The sequence below is a fragment of the Oncorhynchus kisutch genome, linkage group LG1 (assembly GCF_002021735.2).
Source record: "Oncorhynchus kisutch isolate 150728-3 linkage group LG1, Okis_V2, whole genome shotgun sequence".
Taxonomy (NCBI): domain Eukaryota; kingdom Metazoa; phylum Chordata; class Actinopteri; order Salmoniformes; family Salmonidae; genus Oncorhynchus; species Oncorhynchus kisutch.
This window is the reverse complement of record NC_034174.2, coordinates 46,188,043-46,212,962: the sequence shown is the minus strand read 5'-3', so window position 1 is coordinate 46,212,962 and position 24,920 is coordinate 46,188,043. Positions and strand designations below refer to the sequence as shown.

General features: G+C 40.1%; 1 protein-coding gene across 13 annotated transcripts in view; it reads right to left on the bottom strand.

Annotated features, from left to right (window-relative positions):
* Window positions 1–5,089: 5,089 nt before the first annotated feature.
* Window positions 5,090–24,920, bottom strand: part of LOC109892689 (mucin-5AC) — a 29,074-nt gene continuing 9,243 nt past the window's right edge. For 2 of the 13 annotated variants that reach the window (XM_031834226.1, XM_031834242.1), the window contains exons 9-32: window positions 24,733–24,780; window positions 24,484–24,537; window positions 24,237–24,293; window positions 24,029–24,121; window positions 23,848–23,866; window positions 23,707–23,738; window positions 23,555–23,595; window positions 22,799–22,865; window positions 22,390–22,430; window positions 19,956–22,148; window positions 18,912–19,196; window positions 16,482–16,769; window positions 15,973–16,257; window positions 15,486–15,797; window positions 14,301–14,609; window positions 13,180–13,242; window positions 13,021–13,074; window positions 9,087–9,134; window positions 8,145–8,237; window positions 7,969–7,987; window positions 7,827–7,858; window positions 7,612–7,716; window positions 7,239–7,279; window positions 5,090–7,094 (exon numbers count right to left, since the gene is read on the bottom strand). In XM_031834226.1, coding sequence (XP_031690086.1) covers window positions 22,056–22,148; window positions 22,390–22,430; window positions 22,799–22,865; window positions 23,555–23,595; window positions 23,707–23,738; window positions 23,848–23,866; window positions 24,029–24,121; window positions 24,237–24,293; window positions 24,484–24,537; window positions 24,733–24,780 — 545 coding nt within the window. In that variant the 3' untranslated portion in view covers window positions 5,090–7,094; window positions 7,239–7,279; window positions 7,612–7,716; ... (10 more) ...; window positions 18,912–19,196; window positions 19,956–22,055. Of the gene's footprint in view, window positions 7,095–7,238; window positions 7,280–7,609; window positions 7,717–7,826; window positions 7,859–7,968; window positions 7,988–8,144; window positions 8,238–9,086; window positions 9,135–11,411; window positions 11,455–13,020; window positions 13,075–13,179; window positions 13,243–14,300; window positions 14,610–15,485; window positions 15,798–15,972; window positions 16,258–16,481; window positions 16,770–18,911; window positions 19,197–19,955; window positions 22,149–22,389; window positions 22,431–22,798; window positions 22,866–23,554; window positions 23,596–23,706; window positions 23,739–23,847; window positions 23,867–24,028; window positions 24,122–24,236; window positions 24,294–24,483; window positions 24,538–24,732; window positions 24,781–24,920 lie in introns of those variants that run through there. The other 11 variants (XM_031834252.1, XM_031834262.1, XM_031834228.1 and 8 more) reach the window with 10 other exon arrangements.

Genomic DNA, 24,920 nt, shown 5'->3' with positions numbered 1-24,920 from the left:
ATCACATGCAAGAGACATCGATGATATATACAGAGAAAATAGTCGGCCCGATAATTGAACCCTTTGGTACCCCCATGGACACTGCCATCCGGACAACATTTTACACACTGTACTCTATCTGCGAAGTAGTTGGTGAACCAGGCGAGGCACTCATTTGAGAAACCAAGGCTATTGAGTCTACCAATAAGAATACAGTGATTGACAGAGTCGAAAGCCTTGGCGCGGTCGATGAAGACGGCTGCACAAAACTGTCTTTTATCGATGGCCATAATGATATTGTTTAGTACCTTGAGCGTGGCTGAGGTGCACCAGTGACCAGCTCGGAAACCGGATTGCATAGCGGAGAAGGTACGGTGGAATTCGAAATGGTCAGTAATCTGTTTATTAACTTGGCGTTCAAAGACTTTAGAAAGGCAGGGCAGGATGGATATAGGTCTGTAACAGTTTGGGTCTAGAGTGTTATCGCCTTTGAAGAGGGGGATGACCGCGACAGCTTACCAATCTTTAGGGATCTCGGACGAAACGAAAGAGAGGTTGAACAGACTGGTAATAGGGGTTGCAACAATGGCGGTGGATAGTTTTAGAAAGAGAGGGTCCAGATTGTCTAGCCCAGCTGATTTGTACGGGTCCAGGTTTTGCAGCTCTTTCAGAACATCTGAGATCTGGATTTGGGTGAAGGAGAAGCTGGGGAGGATCGGGCAAGTAGTTGCGAGGGGTGTGGAGCTGTTGGTCGGGGTTGGGGTAGCCAGGAGGATAGCATGGCCAGCTGTAGAGAAATGCTTATTGAAATTGTATTGATTAATTCGATTATCATGGATTTATCGGTGGTGACCTTGTCGCCTAGCCTCAGTGCAGTGGACAGCTGGGAGGAGGTGCTCTTGTTCTCCATGGACTTCACAGTGTCTCAAAACTTTTGGGAGTTAGATCTACAGGATGCAAAATTCTGTTTCCTGACTGACTGTGTGTATTGGTTCCTGACTTCCCTGAACAGTTGCATATCGCGGGGACTATTCGATGCTATTGCAGTCCGCTACAGGATGTTTTTGCAAGAAAATGTCTTCCGTGTGTAAACAATTTCAATGGCTCCTCATCATCCTCCTCCTTTCCGCTAAGCCCTCCCTGTGTTGGCCTGGCTCCACCACATGCATCAGAGGCAGAGTACGGGTTTGTTAGTCAGTCATCCCCCGCCCCTCACACCAGGCCCCACCTCTGTTCCTCATTGTTCAGGGAGCCCCGCCCCGCTGTCGCCTCCCTTCGTCACTCATTGAGAGAGCCCCACCCCTGTAGGTCAACTCGGGGACATCAGGAAGCGATCCAGTTACTGCGAGATCACCTCCCAGTACCTCCACAGGAAGGCGAGGAGGACGACGAAGGTGTGGCTGCGCGTCATTAAACTCTGTTTTAAAGTCACCATTGGCCTCATGGTAAAATCTCTGAGCGGGTTTCTTTCTCTCCAGCAACTAAGTTAGGAATGATTCCAGTATATTTGTTGTGACTGTTTATATTGATACCCCATCCAAAGTGTAATTGTGTAATTTTACCAATAAGTGTCCTTCTTTGTGAGGCATTAGACAACCTCCCTGGTATTGTTGTTTGAATATGTGTTTGAAATGCACAACGCGACTGACCGACTTTACAGATAATTGCATGTGTGGGGTACAGAGATCAGATAGTCATTAAAATCATGTTAAACACTATTATTGCACACAGAGGGAGTCCATGCAAAGTATTATGCGACTTGTTTAGCAAAATTTTACTTCTGAACTTATTATGGATTTCCATAACAAAGGTGTTGAATACTCATTCACACTTTTTTTGTTGTTGACATTATTCCACTTTGACATTATTTATTTTAATGTTTTATTTAACCTTTATTTAACAAGGCAAGTCAGTTAATAACTATTTCTTATTTACAATGACAGCCTAGGAACAGTGGGTTAACTGCCTTGTTCAGGGGCAGAACGACAGATGTTTACCTTGTCAGTTCGGGGATTTGATCTAGCAACCTTTCGATTACTGGCCCAACGCTCTAACCAATGATGAGTCGGACCACAGAGTGAAGGAAAAGCAGCCAACAAGTGCTCAGCATATGTGGGAACTCCTTCAAGACTGTTACAAAAGCATTCCAGGTGAAGCTGGTTGAAATAATGCCAAGAGTGTGCAAAGCTGTCATCAAGGCAAAGGGTGGCTATTTGAAGAATCTCAAATATAAAATATATTTTGATTTGTTTAACACTTTCTTGGTTACTACATGATTCCCTATGTGTTATTTCATAGTTTTGATGTCCTTAAATGAAATCCTTAAATCCTTAAATCCTTAAATGAGTAGGTGTTACACTACACCGGTAGTGTATACAAATAATTTACTTTGCAATCTCATGGTAATTTGTTATAATTAGTATTACCCTATGGCATTCTTCTACCATGTTCCAATGCATCATTATATAATACAAGATAGGTAATCATTTAATGTAATTCAAACAATTGCAGTTCTGCTTTTCACATGTATTCTTATAACAAGACATGGGCTAGTTGTAAAACACAGTATGTCGTGTGACTGATGCAGAACCTACATCTCCATGTAAATGAAACTGGTATCTTAGTGGAAGACACACGAAGAATGCAGTTTGAACTCTGCTTCACTGTCAGGAATTACACTGCTCTTTAATTAATAATATACATGAGAAGAATAGTAAACTAACAAATGAAAATGGCAGACACTGCTCTTTGCTTTGGTATTACCCTGCCATTTGCAACATATCATGCCAAGGAAGAAGGCAGTAACTGCTGTTTAAGGGTCAAAGGTCATGTCAGAGGTCAGGGTCAACATGAATATAATATTAACTAATAGTAAGGCAACAGATCAGCAAATCTCAAATGATCTCCCCAGAATTCATTTGACTCAATACCAACGATATATCTGTACACAGTGTATATATACTAGTGCAAGAGTTGGATCAGAGGAATAACTCTCAGCAAAGGAGGATGATCAAAAACAGATAACGAGCCAGATCAGTGGTGAATAACGCCAAACTACACAATAAGCACCGTGTCTGTGACTGAGAGAATGTTTTTAATAGAGAGGAAGACGAGGAGCCTACTCACAGGAAACCACAAATAAAGTCCATCAACTGGTGTGATTAGAGGTAAATGTCTCCTGCTCCTAACATGAGCCAAAACCATTTGCTTATCTGTCAGAGGAAATAACTATATTTTATTCAGGCTTTCTTTTTAACTACACTGCACAATAAAAAGCAGGTTTCATGTACAACTACAGTATATATTGCCAACATCCAAAAGTAAGAAACAAGAAACAGTCTTGCTGTGTCTCCATATGACTCCCCATATTGTGCATTAGAGGCAATATTTTTCCTATCTACTGTAGTTATTATCTTAATAAGATAGAGGTGCAGATACATAAGCAGTAAACTACAACACTGAACATTTCCATGGAAATATAACATGACAAGTGGTGCTTGTTGTAATGGTCAGAAGCATGAATACATTTCTCATAATGGTGATTTTGGAGGGTGAATTTAGTTGAGTTTTTTTATATCTTGCTAAAATTGTCTGGTAAAATATTTGAATAGTTTCCGTTAGATGTATCTGAGGTTTGGTTCAACAGTACTTCTGTCAATCTCCTCAACACAACTAGTCTCTGAAATATGATAAGCTGAAGTTTCAGAAGGACAGGATGTGGCAAGAGTCTCGTCTAACTTTCCACCCGACTGTGGTGTGTGTGTGGGTGCGTGTGCATGTGTGCACTCGTGCACCTGTTTGCAGGTGTGGATACGTGGCAGCATACATGTACTGGTTGGTATGTGATCTGTAGACTGTATGTGACTGCTGCAGGAGAATGTAGGCATCTTTGCTTCCCTCACAGTAAAACTAACCACAATGCAGATCATCTGTAAATTGTCCTTTGAATAATATTTTTAGTCCAGGACTAAGCATTATCTGTCTCTGGGAAAATCAGGGGAGAAGGGCCTTGGTCCGGGAGGTGACCAAGAACCCGATGGTCACTCTGACAGAGCACCAGAGTTCCTCTGTGGAAATGGGAGAACCGTCCAGAAGGACAACCATCTCTGCAGTACTCCACCAATCAGTGGCCAATCAGAGTGGCCAGATGGAAGCCACGGCTCAGTAAAAGGCACATGACAGCCCGCTTAGAGTTTGACAAACGGCACCTTAACGACTCTCAGACCATGAGAAACAATATTCTCTGGTCTGATGAAACCAAGATTGAAGTCTTTGGCCTGAATGCCAAGCATCACGTCTGGAGGAAACCTTGCACAATCCCTATGATGATGCATGGTGGTGGCAACATCATGCTGTGAGGATGTTTTCCAGACATGTCAGGATCGAGGGAATGATGAACAGAGCAAAGTACAGAGAGATCCTTGATGAAAACATGCTACAGAGCACTCAGGACCTCAGACTGGGGCGAAGGTTTACCTTCCAATAGGATAATGACCCTAAGCACACAGCGAAGACAACACAGGAGTGGTTTTCAGACCACTCTTTGAAAGTTCTTATTGTGGTCCTTCCAGAACCCGGACTTGAACCCGATCAAACATCTCTGGAGAGACCTGGAAATAGCTGTGCAGCAATGTTCCACCTCCAACCTGACAGAGCTTGAGAGGTTCTGCAGAGAAGAATGGGAGAAACTCCACAAATACAGTTGCGCCAAACTTGTAGCATCATACCCAAGAAGACTTGAGGCTGTAATTGCTGCCAAAGGTGCTTCAGCAAAGTACGAGTAATGGGTCTGAATACGTATTTAAATATCAGTTTCAGTGTTGATGTCTAAAAATCGGTTTTTGTTTTGTCATTATGGGGCATTGTGTGTAGATTAATGGTGGGGGGGGACTATTTAATCCATTTTAGAGAGGCTTTAACGTAACAAAATGTGGAAAAAGTCAAGGTGTCTGAATACTTTCTGAATGCGCTCTATATGGACTGAAAGAAACATTTAAGGAAAATAGCACCTTGATCTTCACCAATGGCCAGAAAAAGGTGACATAGACAACCATAGTTTTTGCATTATCTTGAAAAATCAAGATCAAATAATGTAAAATACTAACAAAGATGAGGGAATGGTCAAAGTCAATTTATTCTGCTTAATTTTTTGTTTTACAGAAGAGAGCATTTCAAACAGAGAAAAGAAACATTTGTATTTGCTGTACCTTAAAGGTCTTATAGAAGAGGGATTTATTTATTTATTTTATTTCACCTTTATTTAACCAGGTAGGCCAGTTGAGAACAAGTTCTCATTTACAACTGCGACCTGGCCAAGATAAAGCAAAGCAGTGCGACAAAAACTACAACACAGAGTTACACATAAACAAACGTACAGTCAATAACACAATAGAAATATATATGTACAGTGTGTACAGTGTATATGGGAGGTGAGGGGGGAGCCACCCCTTTTCAACAAACAAAGCCATCCCCCATAGCATAATCGACCACCCTGACCGCTGGGCTCAAGTGTGCATCGAAACAGAATGTAAGCTCATATTAACTGGAAAAAAATGTCATGAAGTTGTGTTCTCACACTATTTACATCTGAACCACTCCACAGTCATTGGACTTCAAGGCTAGAATGTGTCTACAACACTACACATTGTAGGAGCGACTGAGGTGCTGAGTAAGTTTAAATTAAACTGGGAACTTGGAAAATAACAAGTTAACATGGAGAAATTTGGAGATTTGAATAACATTTGGAAATCTATATTTTTCAATTTTGATGATCTGATGTTGCCAACAATGTAAACATTTTTTTTAAACGAAATGTTATATTTTGTAGCTTGTAACAATGTATGTGGGCAATATCAATACTTTTGCTATAAGATCAGGCTTTTGGGGTTTGCTAACCTTTGCCGCAAAAATTGTTAAAATAACAGACTTTCCCCCCAGACTTATATTATAAGCATATTTCAACACAAGATGAAATGAAAATGTCTTAGCAATGCCACTTTGGATCTTAATGACTTCATATTAATTCATTAATCTTAATTTCCTATTTACCTGTTTTTTGCATTATGTGTGAATATGTTATATATTTATTGATTTTTAATTGTCTGTAACTATCAATTTTGATCTAAATATATTTGATTTAGTAAACTGTATCAAACTGTTTTATGGAAGGAGATATCACACAGATGACAGAATAGATATAAATACAATATATATTTACTTGGGCATTTACTGAAAAATATTTAAAGGGGAGTATGCCCCGGACCCCTCCAAACTCCAGGCCAGGTGTCAATGTGTGATACAGGAAATTACGGCAGTTCCAAGCATTTTGGGGACCCTAAACAAGATTTGCCCACCTCACCGACAAAACATTTTAATGTCCCCGCTCATGGCGGCAAAGAGAAACATTTGGAGCTTTCAAGTTTATGTCCTGCAATTCTACTCATTTTGCCATGGGGCGGAGAGAACTTTGCAGTTATTAAGCAAATTTCCTGAAATTCAACACGTTGTGCCATTGTCGTTGAAATAATAAAATTCAGTTTAAAGCTAATATCCTGCAATTCTACACATTTTGCCATGACTTATGCCATGTTCATTTGATATCTGAGTGTGAGTGACTAACACAATCATTGGGGGCCCCCTGGAAGTCAGGGCCCCTGGGCAGTAATTTGGCCATTACGACAAGACTTAGATAGCTGGCTAGACTAACTTGCCTAGCAATCTATAAAATCTTAGCTGACATGGGATAACTGAGTGACTGTCAGTGACTGAAATAACAAGAGAAAAACTTCTGATGTAGAACCACATTTCGAAACTGCACGTTGTGTATTCTACTATCCTACGGTTGTTTTTGGAAGGGGGAGGGGCCTCTAGCGGCTGCTTACTGAATGTTACTTATAAATAGAAACGGTACTGCAGTAGATGTATTAGATACTTATTTACAGTGACATGATGTGTGATAAATAAAGGACATCCTGAAAGAAACAGTATTTCTGTGATACATACAGAGAGCCAGTGGTGTAGTTTCAGTGTGTCTGCAGAAGACTGTAAAACCCATCCGGCTGGGCTGAGGTTGCTGGTCTGTCGGGGATTGAGCTGTATATGTGGAACGTATCAGACTACAGAAAAGAAACAGACAGTTTAACTTCAGTCCTTTAATTCTACAGTACTGTAAATGTAATGTAATTTAAAAGGATGTAAAATCAATCAGAAACTGAGAGTCGATCACAGTCACCAAACACAGTGGGCGATTCTGAACTTACATTGTCGTTTTCAGATGACTTTCCATTTTCTTCAAAAGGACCTGTACAACACAGAAGGAGCCTGAGTGAGTGAGTGAGTGAGTCAGTATGTGCGCGCACACACACACGTCACTTCTCCTCCTGACTCAAACTATCCTGTAGACGTACAGCTCTATTCTCATGCTCTAACATATTATCTTATGTATAACTTATACACATACATGTGTACTGATATGACTACCTCAGACCAACAAACAAGCCTAAACCACTTTGAGTCCTATAGAAGCCCAACATGTTATGAAACATTGGGACAGAGTTAAACAGACAAACCTAATGGTAAAGTTGTGGATGGTACAGAAGTGATCAGGCAGGAGACATTCTGTTACAAACTCACCTGAGGGCAAAAACGTGGACGGTACAGAGGTGATGAGAGAATAGATCCCAGCATCTCTTGAATCCAACATGCCTGCACTGCTCATAGCTCCCATCACCAAATCACCTACAACAGAAGATAAATAAAACTGAAATTAGAATTTGTTGTTTGTACATGCATGTGTGTAGTTGTGTTAGTAGTGTGTGTATGTTTGATGTATTTTGTTTGGAACCTACATTGTCTGTGATCATCCTGTCTGGCTGTAGGTCTGTACAACATAAAAGTATATAAGAAGGTTGTGGTAAGAACATCTCATCATGGACAATACAGAACTAAAGGTTGATACAATCTGCATCATATTCACAAGGGAATTCTTACCTCAGAGAATTGGTTTTCTCTGAAAAACAAATTAGACTAAATGATTGATGTTGAATATACACTACACAATATCACCAAAATTTGTTGAAAGATTAACCCATGTCAAAGGCACTTACATTAATATGAGAAGGAAAATGTTTGCAAGTTATTTGTTATGCAGAATCAGAAGTACTCACTGGTCCTCCTGCAGAGATAGACAGCTGTCAATCCCATTAAGAACACACCCACTCCAGAAGCCATACACACTGCTGTCTGCCATAATTGCACCTCTGTTTGGTGACATGATGACATCAGGAGAGGTCATTAGCTCTTAATCCAAATGTAAATACTTCAATGGTAGACAGGTGTTAGAATACAACTTTATTATTAGTCTTGGTAAACGTTTCCGTTTTCATATATGTGAGAAAAGACAGCCAGTTAGCTAAACATTTTACAGTTGAGTCTGTGAAGGAAAATGTTATGTTTGTGCTTTTCTAATAACCAATTGGACTGGGTCCATGCAACTGACTGATTGATCGTGACTGGGAGGAATCCTCACTATCAGTATAAGCAATTTGGCAGTGCGCCAAGAACATTGTTTTGAAAACCGAAAGGGGTGTCTCAGTTTCAAGGTCTCAGCTTGAAGAGAAGAAGCCTTGTGAGGTATTGGTTGGCCACATGCATGAAACAAACGTTAATGATGAATTAATTATGAATTTTGAGTAAGCTAAATTTTGCAAATATATCTCTGCTGTTTAAGCACTAAATAAGAGAACTAATGGGACTTCCCCGGCGGAGCAAGATAGAGGCATGCAAGATAGAGCAGTTTGTTAACAGTTAACACACATCACAACTAGTATACACCAATAAACAAAAATCGTGTGGCCATACAAACTTTCAGTTGGACTCTTTGGTGTGTCAGTTGTCAAAGTAGGATTAACAGTCAAATCTGGTGCAAAGCAAAGTCATTGGATCTGGTTATACAATAAAGTATCTTAATGGGATGATTTAATCAATCCAAGATCAACCTCTTTTCTAGTAATTAGGCACATTTGTGATGAGGAAAGAATACAAAGACCTGGGTAAGATAAACTGAAAACAATTTACTTTTTTTAACTAACTAAAGATGACCAGCACACCTGATGTATGATTCACTGCTGTGCTGGGGGCCAAAGGAGAGGTCAAACCTGGTGAGAAGAGATGAGAAATGTACATTTGTTTCATATCAAATAAAATAAAATGTTTTTTTTTGTCACATGCGCTGAATACAACAGGTGTTACAATACAACCTTACCATGAAACACTTACTTTCAACAATGCATTTTTTTAAGTAAGAAAATATTAGCAAAAAAATTCTAAAGAAATAAAATGTAATTTAAAAAAATAAAAACAATAACGAGGCTATAGGTAATTCAGGTAATATGTATATGTAGGAAGGTGTAAAGTGACTACGCATAGGTAATAAACAGCGAGTAGCAGCAGCGTAAAAAAGGAGATAAATGCAAATAGTCTGGTTAGCAATTTGAGCCTTTTGGAATTAGATTTGGCGATCCGGTACCACTTGCCATGCGGTAGCAGAGAGAACAGTTTTTGACTTGCGTGGCTGGAGTCTTGACAATTTTTAGGTCCTTTCTCTGACCCCGCCTGGTATAGATGTCCTGGATGGCAGGAAGCTTGTCCCCAGTGATGTACTGGGCCGTACGCACTAACCTCTACGGTCAGATGCCGAGCAGTTGCCATACCAAGCGGTGATGCAATCATGCTCTCGATGGTGCAGTTGTATAACTTTTTGAGATCTGAGGACCCATGCCAAATCTTTTCGGTCTCCTGAGAGGGCATAGGCATTGTCATGCCTTCTTCACGACTGTCTTACTGTGTTTGGACCATGTCAGTTTGTGTATTACAGACTCGGTCAGGGAGAGGTTGAAAATGTCAGTGAAGACACTTGCCAGTTGGTCAGTGCATGTTCTCAGTATGCGTCCTGGTAATCCGTCTGGCCCTGCAGCCAAGTGAATGTTGACCTGTTCAAAGGTCTTACTCACATCGGCAACGGAGAGCGTAATCTCACATTTGTCCGAAACATCTGGTGATTTCATGCAAGGTTAAGTGTAGCTTGCCTTGAAGCATGCATAGAAGGCATTTATCTCGTTTGGTAGGCTTTCGCCACTGGGCAGCTCATGGTTGGGTTTCCCTTTGTAATCCGTAATAGTTTGCAAGCCTTGCCACATCCAACGAGCGTCAGAGCCAGTGTAGTAGGATTCAATCTTAAACCTGTATTAATGCTTTGCCTGTTTGATGGTTCATCTGAGGGCATAGCAGGATTTCTTATAAGCATCCGGATTAGTGTCTCGCTCCTTGAAAGCAGCAGCTTTAGATTTTTGCTCAGCGCGGATGTTGCCTGTAATCCATGGCTTCTGGTTGGCATATGTACGTACAGATGAAGTTGGTAATGTAGTGTACTCTTCAATGCCATCAGATGAATCCCAAAACATATTTCAGTCTGTGCTAGCAAAACAGTCATGTAGCATAGCATGCGTGTCATCGGACCACTTCTGTAATGAGCGAGTCACTGGTAAGTCTTGCTTAAGTTTTTGCAGGTTAGCAGGAATCAGGAGGATGTAATTATGGTCAGATTTTCCAAATGGAGGGTGAGGGAGAGATTTGTACACACTCGTTTCTCAACTCATTCCCTATTGAAGAAACAGTGGGATATTGGTCATGTTGCACTTCCTAAGGCTTCCACTAGATGTCAACAGTCTTTAGAACCTTGTTTGATGCTTCTACTGTGAAGTGGGGCTGAATGAGAGGGGATTGAGTAAGGTCTGCCATGAGCTGAACATGCGCTGACCATGCGCGTTGACGTGAGATCGAGCTCGGTTCCATCGCATTTCTGAAGACAAAGGAATTCTCCAGTTGGATCATTATTGAAGATTTATGTTAAAAACATCCTAAAGATTGATTCTATACTTAGTTTGACATGTTTCTACGGACTGTAATGAGACTTTTCGTCTGAACTTTTGCCTGGACCTGCCAGTCGTGAGTTTAGATTGTGTACTGAACGCGCGATCCAAACGGAGTTATTTGGACATAAATGATGGATATTATCGAACAAAACAAACATTTATTGTGGAATTGGGATTCCTGGGAGTGCATTCTGATGAAGATCATCAAAGGTAAATGAATGTTTATAATGATATAAACAAAGACTTCTGTTGACTCCACAATACGGAGGATATCTTTTTGTCTTGTTTGGGCTCTGAGCGCTGTACTCAGATTATTGCATGGTTTGCCTTTTCCGTAAAGCTTTTTTGAAATCTGACACAGCGGTTGCATTAAGGAGTAGTGTATCTAAAGTTCCATGTATAACACTTGTATTTTCATCAACATTTATAATGAGTATTTCTGTAAATTGATGTGGCTCTCTGCAAAATCACCAGATGTTTTTGGAACTAACGTAAACTCACCCAATTCCGTACAAATGTGCGTAACCACGGCATTCAAACGAGGCTGCAATGAAAACGAATGAGACTGTAGTGACTGTGTTGGCATCAAAATCCGGGGTGTGAAACTACATTTCGATTCAGCATTGATTGACATGGTAATGGGCTAACAGTATTGGAGAAAATATGAAAAAACTAGCCCCTCTGGTGCTGTACGTTACATCGTGACGTGTCACTACGTAACGTCCAGCACGCATTTGCGACTCATTTTGTGCCATACAGCCTCTTTCCACCAGGGGTAGCCCTTCTCTCGCAGATTAAAATCATGCTCAACCATATACACTTGTAAGAAAACTTCATTATTTTTGTCTAAATTAATATAATTATTGCTAATATTAAACTAATATTTCATGACTAGGGTGCCATTTGCAGTTTTTTTGCAGGTCATTTCTGCGAGCCATCATGACACTCAAAAGCCGGAACAGCTGCAGTTCACTTGTGAGGCTAACGTTAGCGCAGCCCTAAACCCCTCTTCAAATTCGACACAAACCTTCAAACAGGTATGTGATGAGACATTACATAAACTCTTTATGTTTTATTTACATTTTAAGGTTTATTAGTTGGACAAATCGGGTGAAAAAAAAATTATCTTCACACAACATATTACCCCCTTTCAAGATCACTTCGTAGCCTTCGCTCCCCACCCGCCATTTTTAAAAAGACCAGACGGAGCTCATTGCCTTGATGAATTATGCATTTTGGCTGAAAGTGCTAGCAGATGCTACTATAAGGACACACGAACTGAAACAAAACGATATATTAGGTAAGTATGACAACCTCCACTACATTCTGATCGAAGACCATCAAAGGTAAGGGAATGTTTATGTTGTAATTTTGTATTTCTGTTGACTCCAACATAGCAGAGAAATATTGCTTACGTCTGAGCGCCGTCTCAGATTATTGCATAGTGAACTAATTCTGTAACGTTAAAAATAAATGTAACACAGCGGTTGCATTAAGAAGCAGTGTATCTTTCTAACTATATGTAGAACATGTATATTTAGTCAAAGTTTATGATGTGTATTAATGTTATCTGGCGGAGCTATCTATAATTTCTCCGGACATTTTTGAGCATTTTCTGAACATGGCGTCAATGTAAACAGAGATTTATGGATATAAATGGCATATTATTGAAAAAAACATAAATGTACTGTGTAACATGTCCTATTACTGTCATCTGAAGAAGATTTTCAAAAGGTTAGTGAATTATTTTTCTTTTAATCCTGCGTTTGTGATTGCATCTTTTGTTCGACAAAATGGCTGTATATCGTCTGTGTCTTTGTGGTGGTTTGACATAAATATGTGCTATGTTTTCGCCGTAAAACATTTTAGAAATCTGACACGCTGGGTAGATGAACAAGGTGTTTATCTTTCATTTGAGCTATTGGACTTGTTAATGTGTTGAGGTTAAATATTTCTAAGAATATTTTTGCATTCTGTGCCCCACTGTTTCAGTTGAGTGGGGGGGTGGGGGGGGGGGGGGGGTGGTACCCCTTGGGGAACATGTACCGTTAACAAGTTTTAAATGTAAACAAAAATATACATGTCAGTTAAAATGAGTGGATCTACTTACTGGTAGTTGGTCTCACTGTGGTGTCTGGGGTCAAAGTAGAAGTAACAGTCAAAACTAGTGGGAAGCAATATGATGACACAAGAATAAGATAAAGCATTAATCTAAACCCTTGACTACAATTGGTATTTGCAGAGATGGTCATTTAGAGGCCCAACATACCTTCTATAGGACTCGCTGTCGTGCTGGGAGGCAAAGTAGATCTAGGACCTGGAGTCAAACCCACTGAGAAAACACATTAATGAAATTAGCATTTTATTCATGATTGTATTAATGATCATCATGGTGGTGTTGTTGTCCTTTTGAAATACCTTCATGACTTGTCTATTCAAAGTGGGAAAAGTAGGACTATAAAATCACTACGGACAGATTGCTTCCTGCCCTGGTAGATTATATTTCTCCTCATTATAGAGATGATAAGACCAGTTCATAAGGTGATCAAGTCTTTCAGGACAGATAAGGTGTTGATTGTTGTTATCAGCTTCCTAGAATAAGGTCCCCATGTAACTAACAGCTGAAGCTTAACAGTGTACAGACATGATCTAAACACTGAACCAGTTCAAAAAACGATTTGTAATTCTTGTGGAAATAATTCCAGGCGTTGGTGATGAGACTGGTTTCATATCTATGAACAAATTACATAAGGTTTCTACTGTAAAGTGTTCTTAACAACATCCTCCATCTTCAACACAATGAACTACAGAGAAAGACATTCCAACAGCTACACTTACACATTACCAAAGCTAACCCCCTTTTGTCTCCCTGCTGTAGAGGTTGTCTGTGTAGTTGTTGGATCACTGATGTGAACTCCCACTAGATTTACAACCACTTTGGGGTTGGAATGGGGTCTTTAGTTTGTGGGTCAGAATGTTATTTGGTGGCAGTAGCTCCCTGCCTGCCCTCATCCTCAAGGAGCATTCCCCCAACTGGTCACACCCAAGAGGAAGACCGAGAGCCAGATGGTCCGGCCAGTTGGGGGACGACCTACACAACCTGGGAATCAACACCAGATCAGCCTGGGACCTGGCCCAGAATAAGACAGTGTAGAGATCCATATGTCAAGGTGCTGTGCTCGAAGGAGCAAGCAAAGAGTGAGTGATTGAGTGAGTGATTGAGTGAGTGATTGAGTGAGTGATTGAGTGAGTGATTTAGTGAGTGAGTGGGGGATGGAGGGACGGAGGGTCAGAATGAATATAGTCATACTAAAAAATGTAAGGGGAGTCAGATCATGAAGCCCTGCTGCACTGATAGATTATTATTGTATAATAATAATAATGACTCACATGTAAAGCTGTTCCAATCACTGCGTGGAGAGAGAGAGTTTGGTCCTGAGCTCACTCTGTAGTCACAGCTCACCTCCTTACGCCTCACTGACTGTAGACAACTGATCAGATCACTCTCATCCACAGAGAATTGACAGAACCAGCATTCGGAATATTTGTGTTTCTTCTTCCTGATTTGTGCTCTAAAAAGACACTTACTCTTCTCTCCAACATACAGGTTACAGGTGGTGTCATTACTGACAGAGCCAGGAATTAAACAGGTGAGGATGAGGTTCCCTTTCAGACTGACTGTAATATTTGGTTTCTGACCTGTTGGGAGAGGACAACAACTTAATGAAGTACAAGGCACACTATTCTGCACATAACAATATACTGTAGAGCCCGCAGTCTTTCACTATGCAAAGTCAAAATGTTCAAAATAAGATAAAAATAGCATTTGCCCAACGAGCACAGACGTCAGTTCCACACCTAGTTTTGATTTACATTTGATTTAGTTGTCAACATTTCAGCCATGTCATGGGATTTAGTTTCAAGTTGGGTGAAAAATTGAGCCCAGGCTCTGTCGCAGCCGGCCGCGACGGGGAGGCCCATGGGGCGGCGCACAATTGGCCTAGCGTCGTCCAAGTTAGGGAGGGTTTGGCCGGAAGGGATATCCTTTTCTCATCGCGCACTAGCGAATCCTGTGGCGGGCCGGGCGCAGAGCACGCTGACCAGGTTGTTAGGTGCACGGTGGTTCCTCCGACACATTGGTGCGGCTGGCTTCCGGGTTGGATGCGAGCTGTGTTAAGAAGCAGTGCGGCTTGGTTGGGTTGTGTGTGGAGGACGCATGGCTCTCGATCTTCGCCTCTCCCTAGTCCGTGCGGGAGTTGTAGCGATGAGACAAGACAGTAACGATTAACAAATGGATACCACGAAATTTGGGAGAAAAACGGGGGTAAAAATAAAACAATTTTTACTTAATTTTTTAAGTTGGGTGAAAAAAAGACAAATTTCCCCCAAATTATTTCAGCAAATCCAATACATTTTCCACGTTGATTTGATGTCATCAGAAGGAAAAACATAGTATTTTTTTGTTGAAATGGCGTGAAAACAACATTGATTCAACCAGTTTTTGCCCATACCATTCTACACTTAAAAATGTACATATAATACATATTTCTGCATTTGTTTATGTAAGTATCTTACCTGTAATTATGTATTTATTACTGCGGGGAGACAGAGAGTGTGATCCTGTGTTCACTCTATAGTCACAGCTCACATCTCTCTCCAACTGCAGATGCCTGAACAGATCATTCTTAGTAACACTGAAGGTACAGAATAGTTTGGATGATGCTGCATTAAATCTCCTCACCCAAGCCTCTTTGTAGGCCTGAGGCTGGTCTCCAGTGTACAGGTTACAGCTATGACCATCACTGACAGACTCAGGAAGTACACAGGCAATAGTGATGTCATGAGAAGATTCATCATTGACACTAATGTCTGGTTTCTGCAGTTTACCTGTGAGGAGGACACATCAATAACTGTCCATACTGTAGGTTAATGAGAATACACACCTCTTTCTGTACCAGTAAGAACTAAAGAGTCTGTATATGTTAGCATGACATTACATATTCCAATCTGATTACAGTGAGCCAATCAGATCAGTGTATTCATAATAATAATATTATTTTACCAAGAATAGTGATAGGCGCAGGATGACTGTGCATCGATGGATAGTGAGTCTCTACTGTGTAAAAACATCTCAGTTTGACCTCAGCAGGTAAACGTTCACCTGCCCACGAGAGCAGCTCAGCCCCCGTGATTGACCTCGTACAGGGTGAGGGTTTAGGGTTTTTCACCTCTGTGTAGAAGTAACACTGAGACACAGAGCCAGATGGAGAAGTCTGACAGCTCAGCTGAACTGAGTCTCTCTCTCTGATGACTGTAGAACTCACTGTCAGCCTGGGCTGAGGGAGGTCTGTAATATCAGAATCAGGAAGTAAACCACTCAACAGTTTGCTAAAATACATCGGATTAAATAATAAACCCTAAAATCTAAAAGTGCATAACTTCATCTCTTATTACTTCAGCCAGTATTTAAAATGTATATTATATAAATAATATACAATCATCTGGTGTGTTAATCTTGGACCAGAATAGAAAAACACTGGGGTATAATAATACATAAACTACCCTGCTTACCCAGGAGAGTGACTGAGACAGGGTCACTGTAAGGAGAGTAGATAGACATCTCTACAGCATAGTAGATACATCTCATGTTGACCTTGGTGGTTGGACCATGACCTGCCCATTCAAACAGCTTGGTCCCTGTGAGTGACTGCTGACAGGATGTGGTATGTTGGAGATGTTGTCTTTCCTCTATGTAGAAGTAACACTGAGACACAGAGGTAGATTTGGAAGTGTGACATCTCAGCTGAACTGTGTCCGTATCCCTGATGACTTCAGGACTCACTGTCAGCTGAGGAGGGACTGTGAGTTCAGAGGGAAATAGTATGTCAATCTAATATTCAACAGATTACTATGTACATAAAATCTTCATGTGTAACAGACCTGAGCATTTCAAGAACATGACTCATCACACAAATGACTTCTAGATTGTAAAAAGACAGTAAATCATTTTGTGAAACATTGTCTTTGAAATCAGAATTATATTGTTGCAGGTTAGTGTATTGTTTAAACGTGTTAACCCTCGCAAGGCTGCAGGCCCAGACGGCATCCCCAGCCGTGCCCTCAGAGCATGCGCAGACCAGCTGGCTGGTGTGTTTACGGACATATTCAATCAATCCCTATCCCAGTCTGCTGTTCCCACATGCTTCAAGAGGGCCACCATTGTTCCTGTTCCCAAGAAAGCTAAGGTAACTGAGCTAAACGACTACCGCGCCCCGTAGCACTCACTTCCGTCATCATGAAGTGCTTTGAGAGACTAGTCAAGGACCATATCACCTCCACCCTACCTGACACCCTAGACCCACTCCAATTTGCTTACCGCCCAAATAGGTCCACAGACGATGCAATCTCAACCACACTGCACACTTCCTTAACCCATCTGGACAAGAGGAATACCTATGTGAGAATGCTGTTCATCGACTACAGCTCAGCATTTTACACCATAGTACCCTCAAAACTCGTCATCAAGCTCGAGACCCTGGGTCTCGACCCCGCCCTGTGCAACTGGGTACTGGACTTCCTGACAGGCCACCCCCAGGTGGTGAGGGTAGGTAACAACATCTCCACCCCGCTGATCCTCAACACTGGGGCCCCACAAGGGTGCGTTCTGAGCCCTCTCCTGTACTCCCTGTTCACCCATGACTGCGTGGCCACGCACGCCTCCAACTCAATCATCAAGTTTGCGGACGACACAACAGTGGTAGGCTTGATTACCAACAATGACGAGACGGCCTACAGGGAGGAGGTGAGGGCCCTCGGAGTGTGGTGTCAGGAAAATAACCTCACACTCAACGTCAACAAAACTAAGGAGATGATTGTGGAATTCAGGAAACAGCAGAGGGAACACCCCCCTATCCACATCGATGGAACAGTAGTGGAGAGGGTAGTAAGTTTTAAGTTCCTCGGCATACACATCACAGACAAACTGAACACAGACAGCATCGTGAAGAAGGCGCAGCAGCTCCTCTTCAACCTCAGGAGGCTGAAGAAATTCGGCTTGTCACCAAAAGCACTCACAAACTTCTACAGATGCACAATCGAGAGCATCCTGTCGGGCTGTATCACCGCCTGGTATCACCAACTGCTCCGCCCACAACCGTAAGGCTCTCCAGAGGGTAGTGAGGTCTGCACAACGCATCAACGGGGGCAAACTACCTGCCCTCCAGGACACCTACACCACTCGATGTCACAGTAAGGCCATAAAGATCATCAAGGACAACAACCACCCGAGCCACTGCCTGTTCACCCCGCTATCGTCCAGAAGGCGAGGTCAGTACAGGTGCATCAAAGCTGGGACCGAGAGACTGAAAAACAGCTTCTATCTCAAGGCCATCAGACTGTTAAACAGCCACCACTAACATTGAGTGGCTGCTGCCAACACACTAACTCAACTCCAGCCACTTTAATAATGGGAATTGATGGGAATTGATGTAAAATATATCACTAGCCACTTTAAACAATGCTACTTAATATAATGTTTACATACCCTACATTATCTATCTCACATGTATACGTATATACTGTACTCTATATAATCTACTGCATCTTTATGTAATACATGTATCACTAGCCACTTTAAACTATGCCACTTTGTTTACATACTCATCTCATATGTATATACTCTACTCGATACCATCTACTGCATCTTGCCTATGCCGCTCTGTACCATCACTCATTCATATATCTTTATGTACATATTCTTTATCCCTGTACACTTATGTGTATAAGGTAGTAGTTTTGGAATTGTTAGCTAGATTACTCGTTGGTTATTACTGCATTGTCGGAACTAGAAGCACAAGCATTTCGCTACACTCGCATTAACATCTGCTAACCATGTGTATGTGACAAATAAAATTTGATTTGATTTTTTGCTGATTGAATCTCAAAATATGGTCATATATAATATGAGGGTCATGTTCACAATTATGTAAATAACCTGCTTACCTTGGACAGTTACTGAGCCAGGGTCACTGTGAGAGGATGGGGAAGAACTACCAATAGCATAGTAGTAACATCTCACGTTGACCACAGCAGGTAAACGTTGATCTGACCACGAGAGGAGCTCAGACCCTGTGAGTGTCTGCCGACAGGATGGTTTATAGTCTCCCTTCTCAGTGAAGAGATAACACTGAGACACGGAGACGGATGGAGGAGTCTCACAGCTCAGCTGAACTGAGTCTCTCTCTCTGATGACTGCAGGACTCACTGTCAACCTGGGAAGAGGAGGGCCTGTAAGATCAGAAGAGAGGAGTATTTCAAATGTTTGACTTGTTTTGAGAAATGTACTAACAACCATTCAATTGGATTTAAATATGTCTATTATAAAATCAAGTAAATCTATCAACATTTAATGTCTAAAAACATTTATCTTCATGTTATTTAGAGTAAAAGATTTTGATAATAAGGCCCATTCCTTCATATAATGATAGTATGTGAAGTATATATTGTTTTAAGTAATGGCTTATTACAACATACATAAAAAATATTCCAGATTGTGTTGAGGAAGATCTGAGAGGACAGAGGAACTGAGCATTTTGTTACTGGTTTGGGAAATGTACTGTCAGCCATTAAACATAAACAATCACACTTTGCTTTCTCAGACCCTAGATCTTTGAGAATAATTCCCAGCGATAGTATGGGAAATAATGGGGATATAATATATTATTTCATGCAATTGCTCTTTGCAAAAAGACAATATGACAATGTGTTTCTAGATGACCAACTGAGCAGAACAGTGTTTGCAGTGTTTACAGCTATAGACATTATTTTTCCCCTGAATTTGGACAGAAGTAGGTTCACTGTATACAGATTTAAACTGCCAACCTTCAGCACTGTATTGTATTAATCATTTATCCGTAATTCCTTTTGAATTCATAGTGTCAGATGGATACGCTATCAGCTAATGTTATATTTGAATGATTAGAATATAAACAATGATTATTATAATATTTTTACTGGGTAACTAAAAACTCAAATAATGATACTGACCTTGGGCTTTGATGGATTGGAACGTATCTAGAAATTATAAAGAAATTATCATCATCTGCCATTCAAAAAGTATGTTTTAACAGGAGACACCTGAACACTTCACACAAGTTGGTAAAGTAGCGTAATCTACTGTAATGCATTAATGGGGATCAAGCAGTGGTCATTCTTAACTCAACAAATTGTAAAATAATGATAGAGAGAAATAAATAAGATGATTAATGGAATAAGATACAAGACACTCATCATAGCCATGAGATTCAGAAATATCAAGAGTTCCTAAAGTAAAAGAGTAAAAAGTAAAAGACTAAAAGAGGGGAGAGAAGAAGAGGAATATCCTGTAGAACAAACAGATGATGAAACTGTAGAAATGTAGAAATAACTCACCAAAAAGGAGAATGACCAAGAACAGATGACCAGCCATATCAGGGATGAACAATGCCATTTGTCAGTCAGCTACATACTGTTAGTCTGACTTCACAGTAAGGTGTGTGACTGAGTCAGAGGATTGTTTGAATAGGGAAGTAGATATGGAGCTTGTTCACTACAAAACCACAAGGAGCAGAAACCTTAACAACAGTCTCATACAGCAAGTGTGAGCTAATGTTGCAGAGGTAAGGGTATCTGAACAAACAGAATCATTTATCGGTCATACACTCCCCTCCATATGCATTTGGACAGTGAAGCTAAAAACATATATTTGGCTCTATACTCCAGTATTTTACATTTGAGATAGAATGTTTCATATAAGGCGACAGAATTTCCCCTTTTTTTTGGATATATTCAAAAAGTTATCATTCCCCTACCCTTATTATTATTATTACTATTGTGTTACTGCCTGAATTCAAAATGTATTTAAAAAAAAACATGTCTGAACCATCTACACACAATACCCCATTATGACAAAGTGAAAACAGGTTTTTTGTAATTTTTTGCTACATTTTTGAAAATGAAATACAGAAATATTTCATTTAGATAAGTCTTTACATCAATACTTTGTATTAGCACCTTTGGCAGCGATTACAGATGTGAGTCTTTCTGCCTCTCTAAGTCGCTAAGAGCTTTCAACACCTGGATTGTGCAACATTTGCACATTATTCTTTTCAAATTTCTTTAAGCTCTGTCCAATTGGTTGTTGATCATTGCTAGACAACCATTTTCAGGTCTTGCCATAGATTTTCAAGTAGATTAAAGTCAAAACTGTAACTCTGCCACTCAGGAACATTCACTGTATTCTTGGTAAGCAACTCCAGTGTATATTTAGCCATGTGTTTAAGGTTATTATCCTGCTGAAAGGTGAATTCATCTCCTAGTGTCTGGTGGAAAGCAGACTCGACCAGGTTTTCCTTTTGTACTTTGCCTGTGTTTAGCTCCATTGCATGTATTTTCTATCCTGAAAATCTCCCCAGTCCCTTAATGATTACAAGTATACCCATAACAAGATGCAGCCACCGCTGTGCATGAAAATATGGAGAATGGTACTCAGTAATGTGTTGTATCCTATTTGCCCCAAACATAACATTTTGTATTCAGGACAAAAAGTGAATTGCTTTGCCACCGTTTTGCAGTTTTACTTTAGTGCCTTGCTGCAAACAGGTACAAGCTTCCTTCTTTTCACTCCGTCATTTAGGTTAGTTTGGTAGATTAACTACAATTAAAGTAGTCAAGCATGATGTATTTTGGTCCTATATTCTTTGCACCCAATAAATAAATCAAGCTTGTGACTCAACAAACTTGAGTTTGTATGCATTTGCAGTTTGTTTTGGTTGTGTTTGGATTATGTTTTGCCCAATAGGAAATTAATTGTATCCAACTGTTATGGAAGAAGGTATCAAACAGTCAACATAATATACTTAAATACAGTAGATTTAGCATTTACTAGGGAGAAGAAATAAGAAAAATGCTCAAAGGGGAGTATGCCCCGGACCCCTCCAAAATCCCCAAAATACTAATATTAACACAGTAACAGATATTATGGATAGACATGTAACAGAAACCAGTTGTCCATGTGTAATACAGTAGACATATTACCTGTTAATCAATGTATGTATTTGTATTTGTGTGAGATGTGTGAGAAAAATACAGAAAGCCAGAGGTGTAGTTTCAGTGTGTCTGCAGAAGACTGTACAACCCATCCGGCTGGGCTGAGGTTGCTGGTCTGTCGGGGATTGAGCTGTATACGTGGTACGTATCAGACTAGAGAAAAGAAACAGATTCAGTTTAGGGCTTTGAATCTACTGTACAGTAAATGTAATTCATAAGGGGTATTTTATGAGGATGTAAGACCAATCATAAACTGAAAGTCAAAACACAGTGAGAGAAAGAGAGATACTTTTATCCTCGAGTCAGTCTGTCTGTGAAAACAATGCTATATATAATTATAATAATATAACAATATAATATAATACAATGAATAGGACATTTGTGCTGTACTTACATGTTCATTTGCAAATGCCTGTGAATCCACATCAACGGGACCTGCACATCACAGAGAGACAATTCCATGTGTATGTTTGTATGAGTGTGTGTTTGAGGGGGATCATGTGTATATTACATGTCTACATTGCATGTGTGTTACTTAGTCGAGTTTGCCCTCTTGTGTTAGTAACAGCCAAACAGAAGAAGTGCAAGTAACAAGGCTTGATGTAATTTCACACTTCTCCTCATGACTCAAACCCTCCTGCAGATCTACAGATCTATTCTCACACTGCTGATGCTCTGACACGTTCATCTCTGTTTTAAGTGTTATATATGCATTTTGATAAGGTTGATAAGGTTAGGCCCAAAGTTTAAGCATGTACAGCAGCTGTGCACTTGCAGATGGTCCCGAGATCTGAGGGACAAACCTGAGGGCATGAACATGGACAGTACAGAAGTGATCTGAGAATCGTTTCCAGCATCTCCTGAATCCACCTGTAGTAGAGAGAGAGGGAGAAGAAGAGAGAGAAGAGAGAGACTTTTTATCCTCCAGTCTAAAAACTGTATGTCTATTCTACTCTCTAACTCGTGACATGAACGGCACCCTCCTTTGTATCACAGGAAGTGTTAGTCGGATTTGTGTAATTCGGAGATCTACACATGTCCAATGCAATCATAAATAGTTTATACGACTAAACTCTGTACCTACTTAGGAACACATTTACAAGGTTTAACATGAATTAATGCATTAAGATATTATTTCTGGTGAAGAACATCTTATTTGGTAATAAATACAAATACAAATATAAATAATAAATCCATCTTTATATAGTAATTATAAATATTACCATATAAATACAGCTGTTAGTTTGATACTTTGAACATTCATATGTTGAAGCACTACTAATGTAACATTAAGGTCTTGATCCTCAGATCAGACAGACAAAGGGCAGAGGATGCTGGTGAGAGGAGTTATAGGAGGACGGGCTCATTGTAATTGTTGAAATGGAGTTAATGGAATGGAGTCAAACATGTAGTTTCAATGTGTTTAATTTGTTTGACTCTGTCCCATTAATTCCATTCCAGCCATTACAATGAGCCTGTCCTCCTATAACTCATCCCACCAGCCTCCTCTGTCAGAGGGGTACATGTGTACAGATTCCACTGTAATGTAGAATAATCACCATGACTCCGCTGCTCACCGCTCCCATAGACACCAAATCATCTACAACAGAAACACATTGAAAATTGAATTACAGTTCTTGTACATGAGAGTATATAGTTCGTTGTATGTCGTATGTATGTGTATGTTTGATGTATTTTGTTTGGAACATACATTGTCTGTGATCATCCTGTCTGGCTGTAGGTCTGTACAACATAAAAGTATAAGAAGGTTGTGGTAAGAACATCTCATCATGGACAATACAGAACTAAAGGTTGATACAATCTGCATCATATTCACAAGCGGAATTCTTACCTCTGAGTATTGGTTTTCTCTGAAAAACAAATGAGGCTAAACTGATTAAATTGAATATAGTCTAACCTATACAATATGATCAAAATGAGTTGATAAATTAACCCAATGCCAAAGGCACTTACATTAATGTTAGCACGGTAAATTTTCAAATGATTTGTTTTGCAGAATCAAATGTACTCACTGGTCCTCCTGCAGAGACAGACAGCTGTCAATCCTACCAGGAACACGCCCACTCCAGAAGCCACACCCACTGCTGCCTGCCATAATTGCCCCACTATTTGGTGACATGATGACATAAGGAGAGGTCATCAGCTCTTGTTCTTCTAAGAAAATGTGCACAGCTCTGTTTTCAAATGTGTGAGAAAAGACAACTAGACAAGGATACTTACACAGAATGCTTTCTTGACTGTTTGATTCCACTTCACTTTCTGTGGAGCTTTGACCTCCTGGTCACATGTAAGAGAGAAGGACAGTTTAATAACAGAGTTATGTAAATATTTCTAAGAAGAGACTATTTGTTTGATTAATTCTAAAGCTTTGACTGAATTTACATTTGGCTATATTTGCAAAATTGGTCTATGCTTTAATAGACAAAAATATTTAGCAAACTAAATGAAACCTATTGGCTAAACTTACTTTCAGTTGGACTCGCTGGGGTGTCAGTGGTCAAAGTACAGCAAACAGTCGACCCTGATGCAAAGCAAATCATTGGATCTGATTATTAAAAAAAGGCATTAAATGTGTTGATTTTAATCAATCAAATATCAACCTCTTTTTGTAATGAGGCAAATTTGTGATGTAAAAGAAAACATTAACATGGAGAAGATAAAGCTACTTTATTTGTTTTACTTATATTTGCTAACTAGATAAAGATGACTAAGAGACCTGATGAAGGATTCACTGCCCTGCTAGGGGTCAAAGGGGAGGTCAAACCTGGTGAGAAGATATTACTCATATTACACAAGAACAAATGAAAGTTAAAGTAATATGGTCTTTCAATAAGCATGAAGAGAGAAGTACACTACACATTACCTACAAATCAGATGGACTAAAAGTGGTTAAAAATCTGGCCT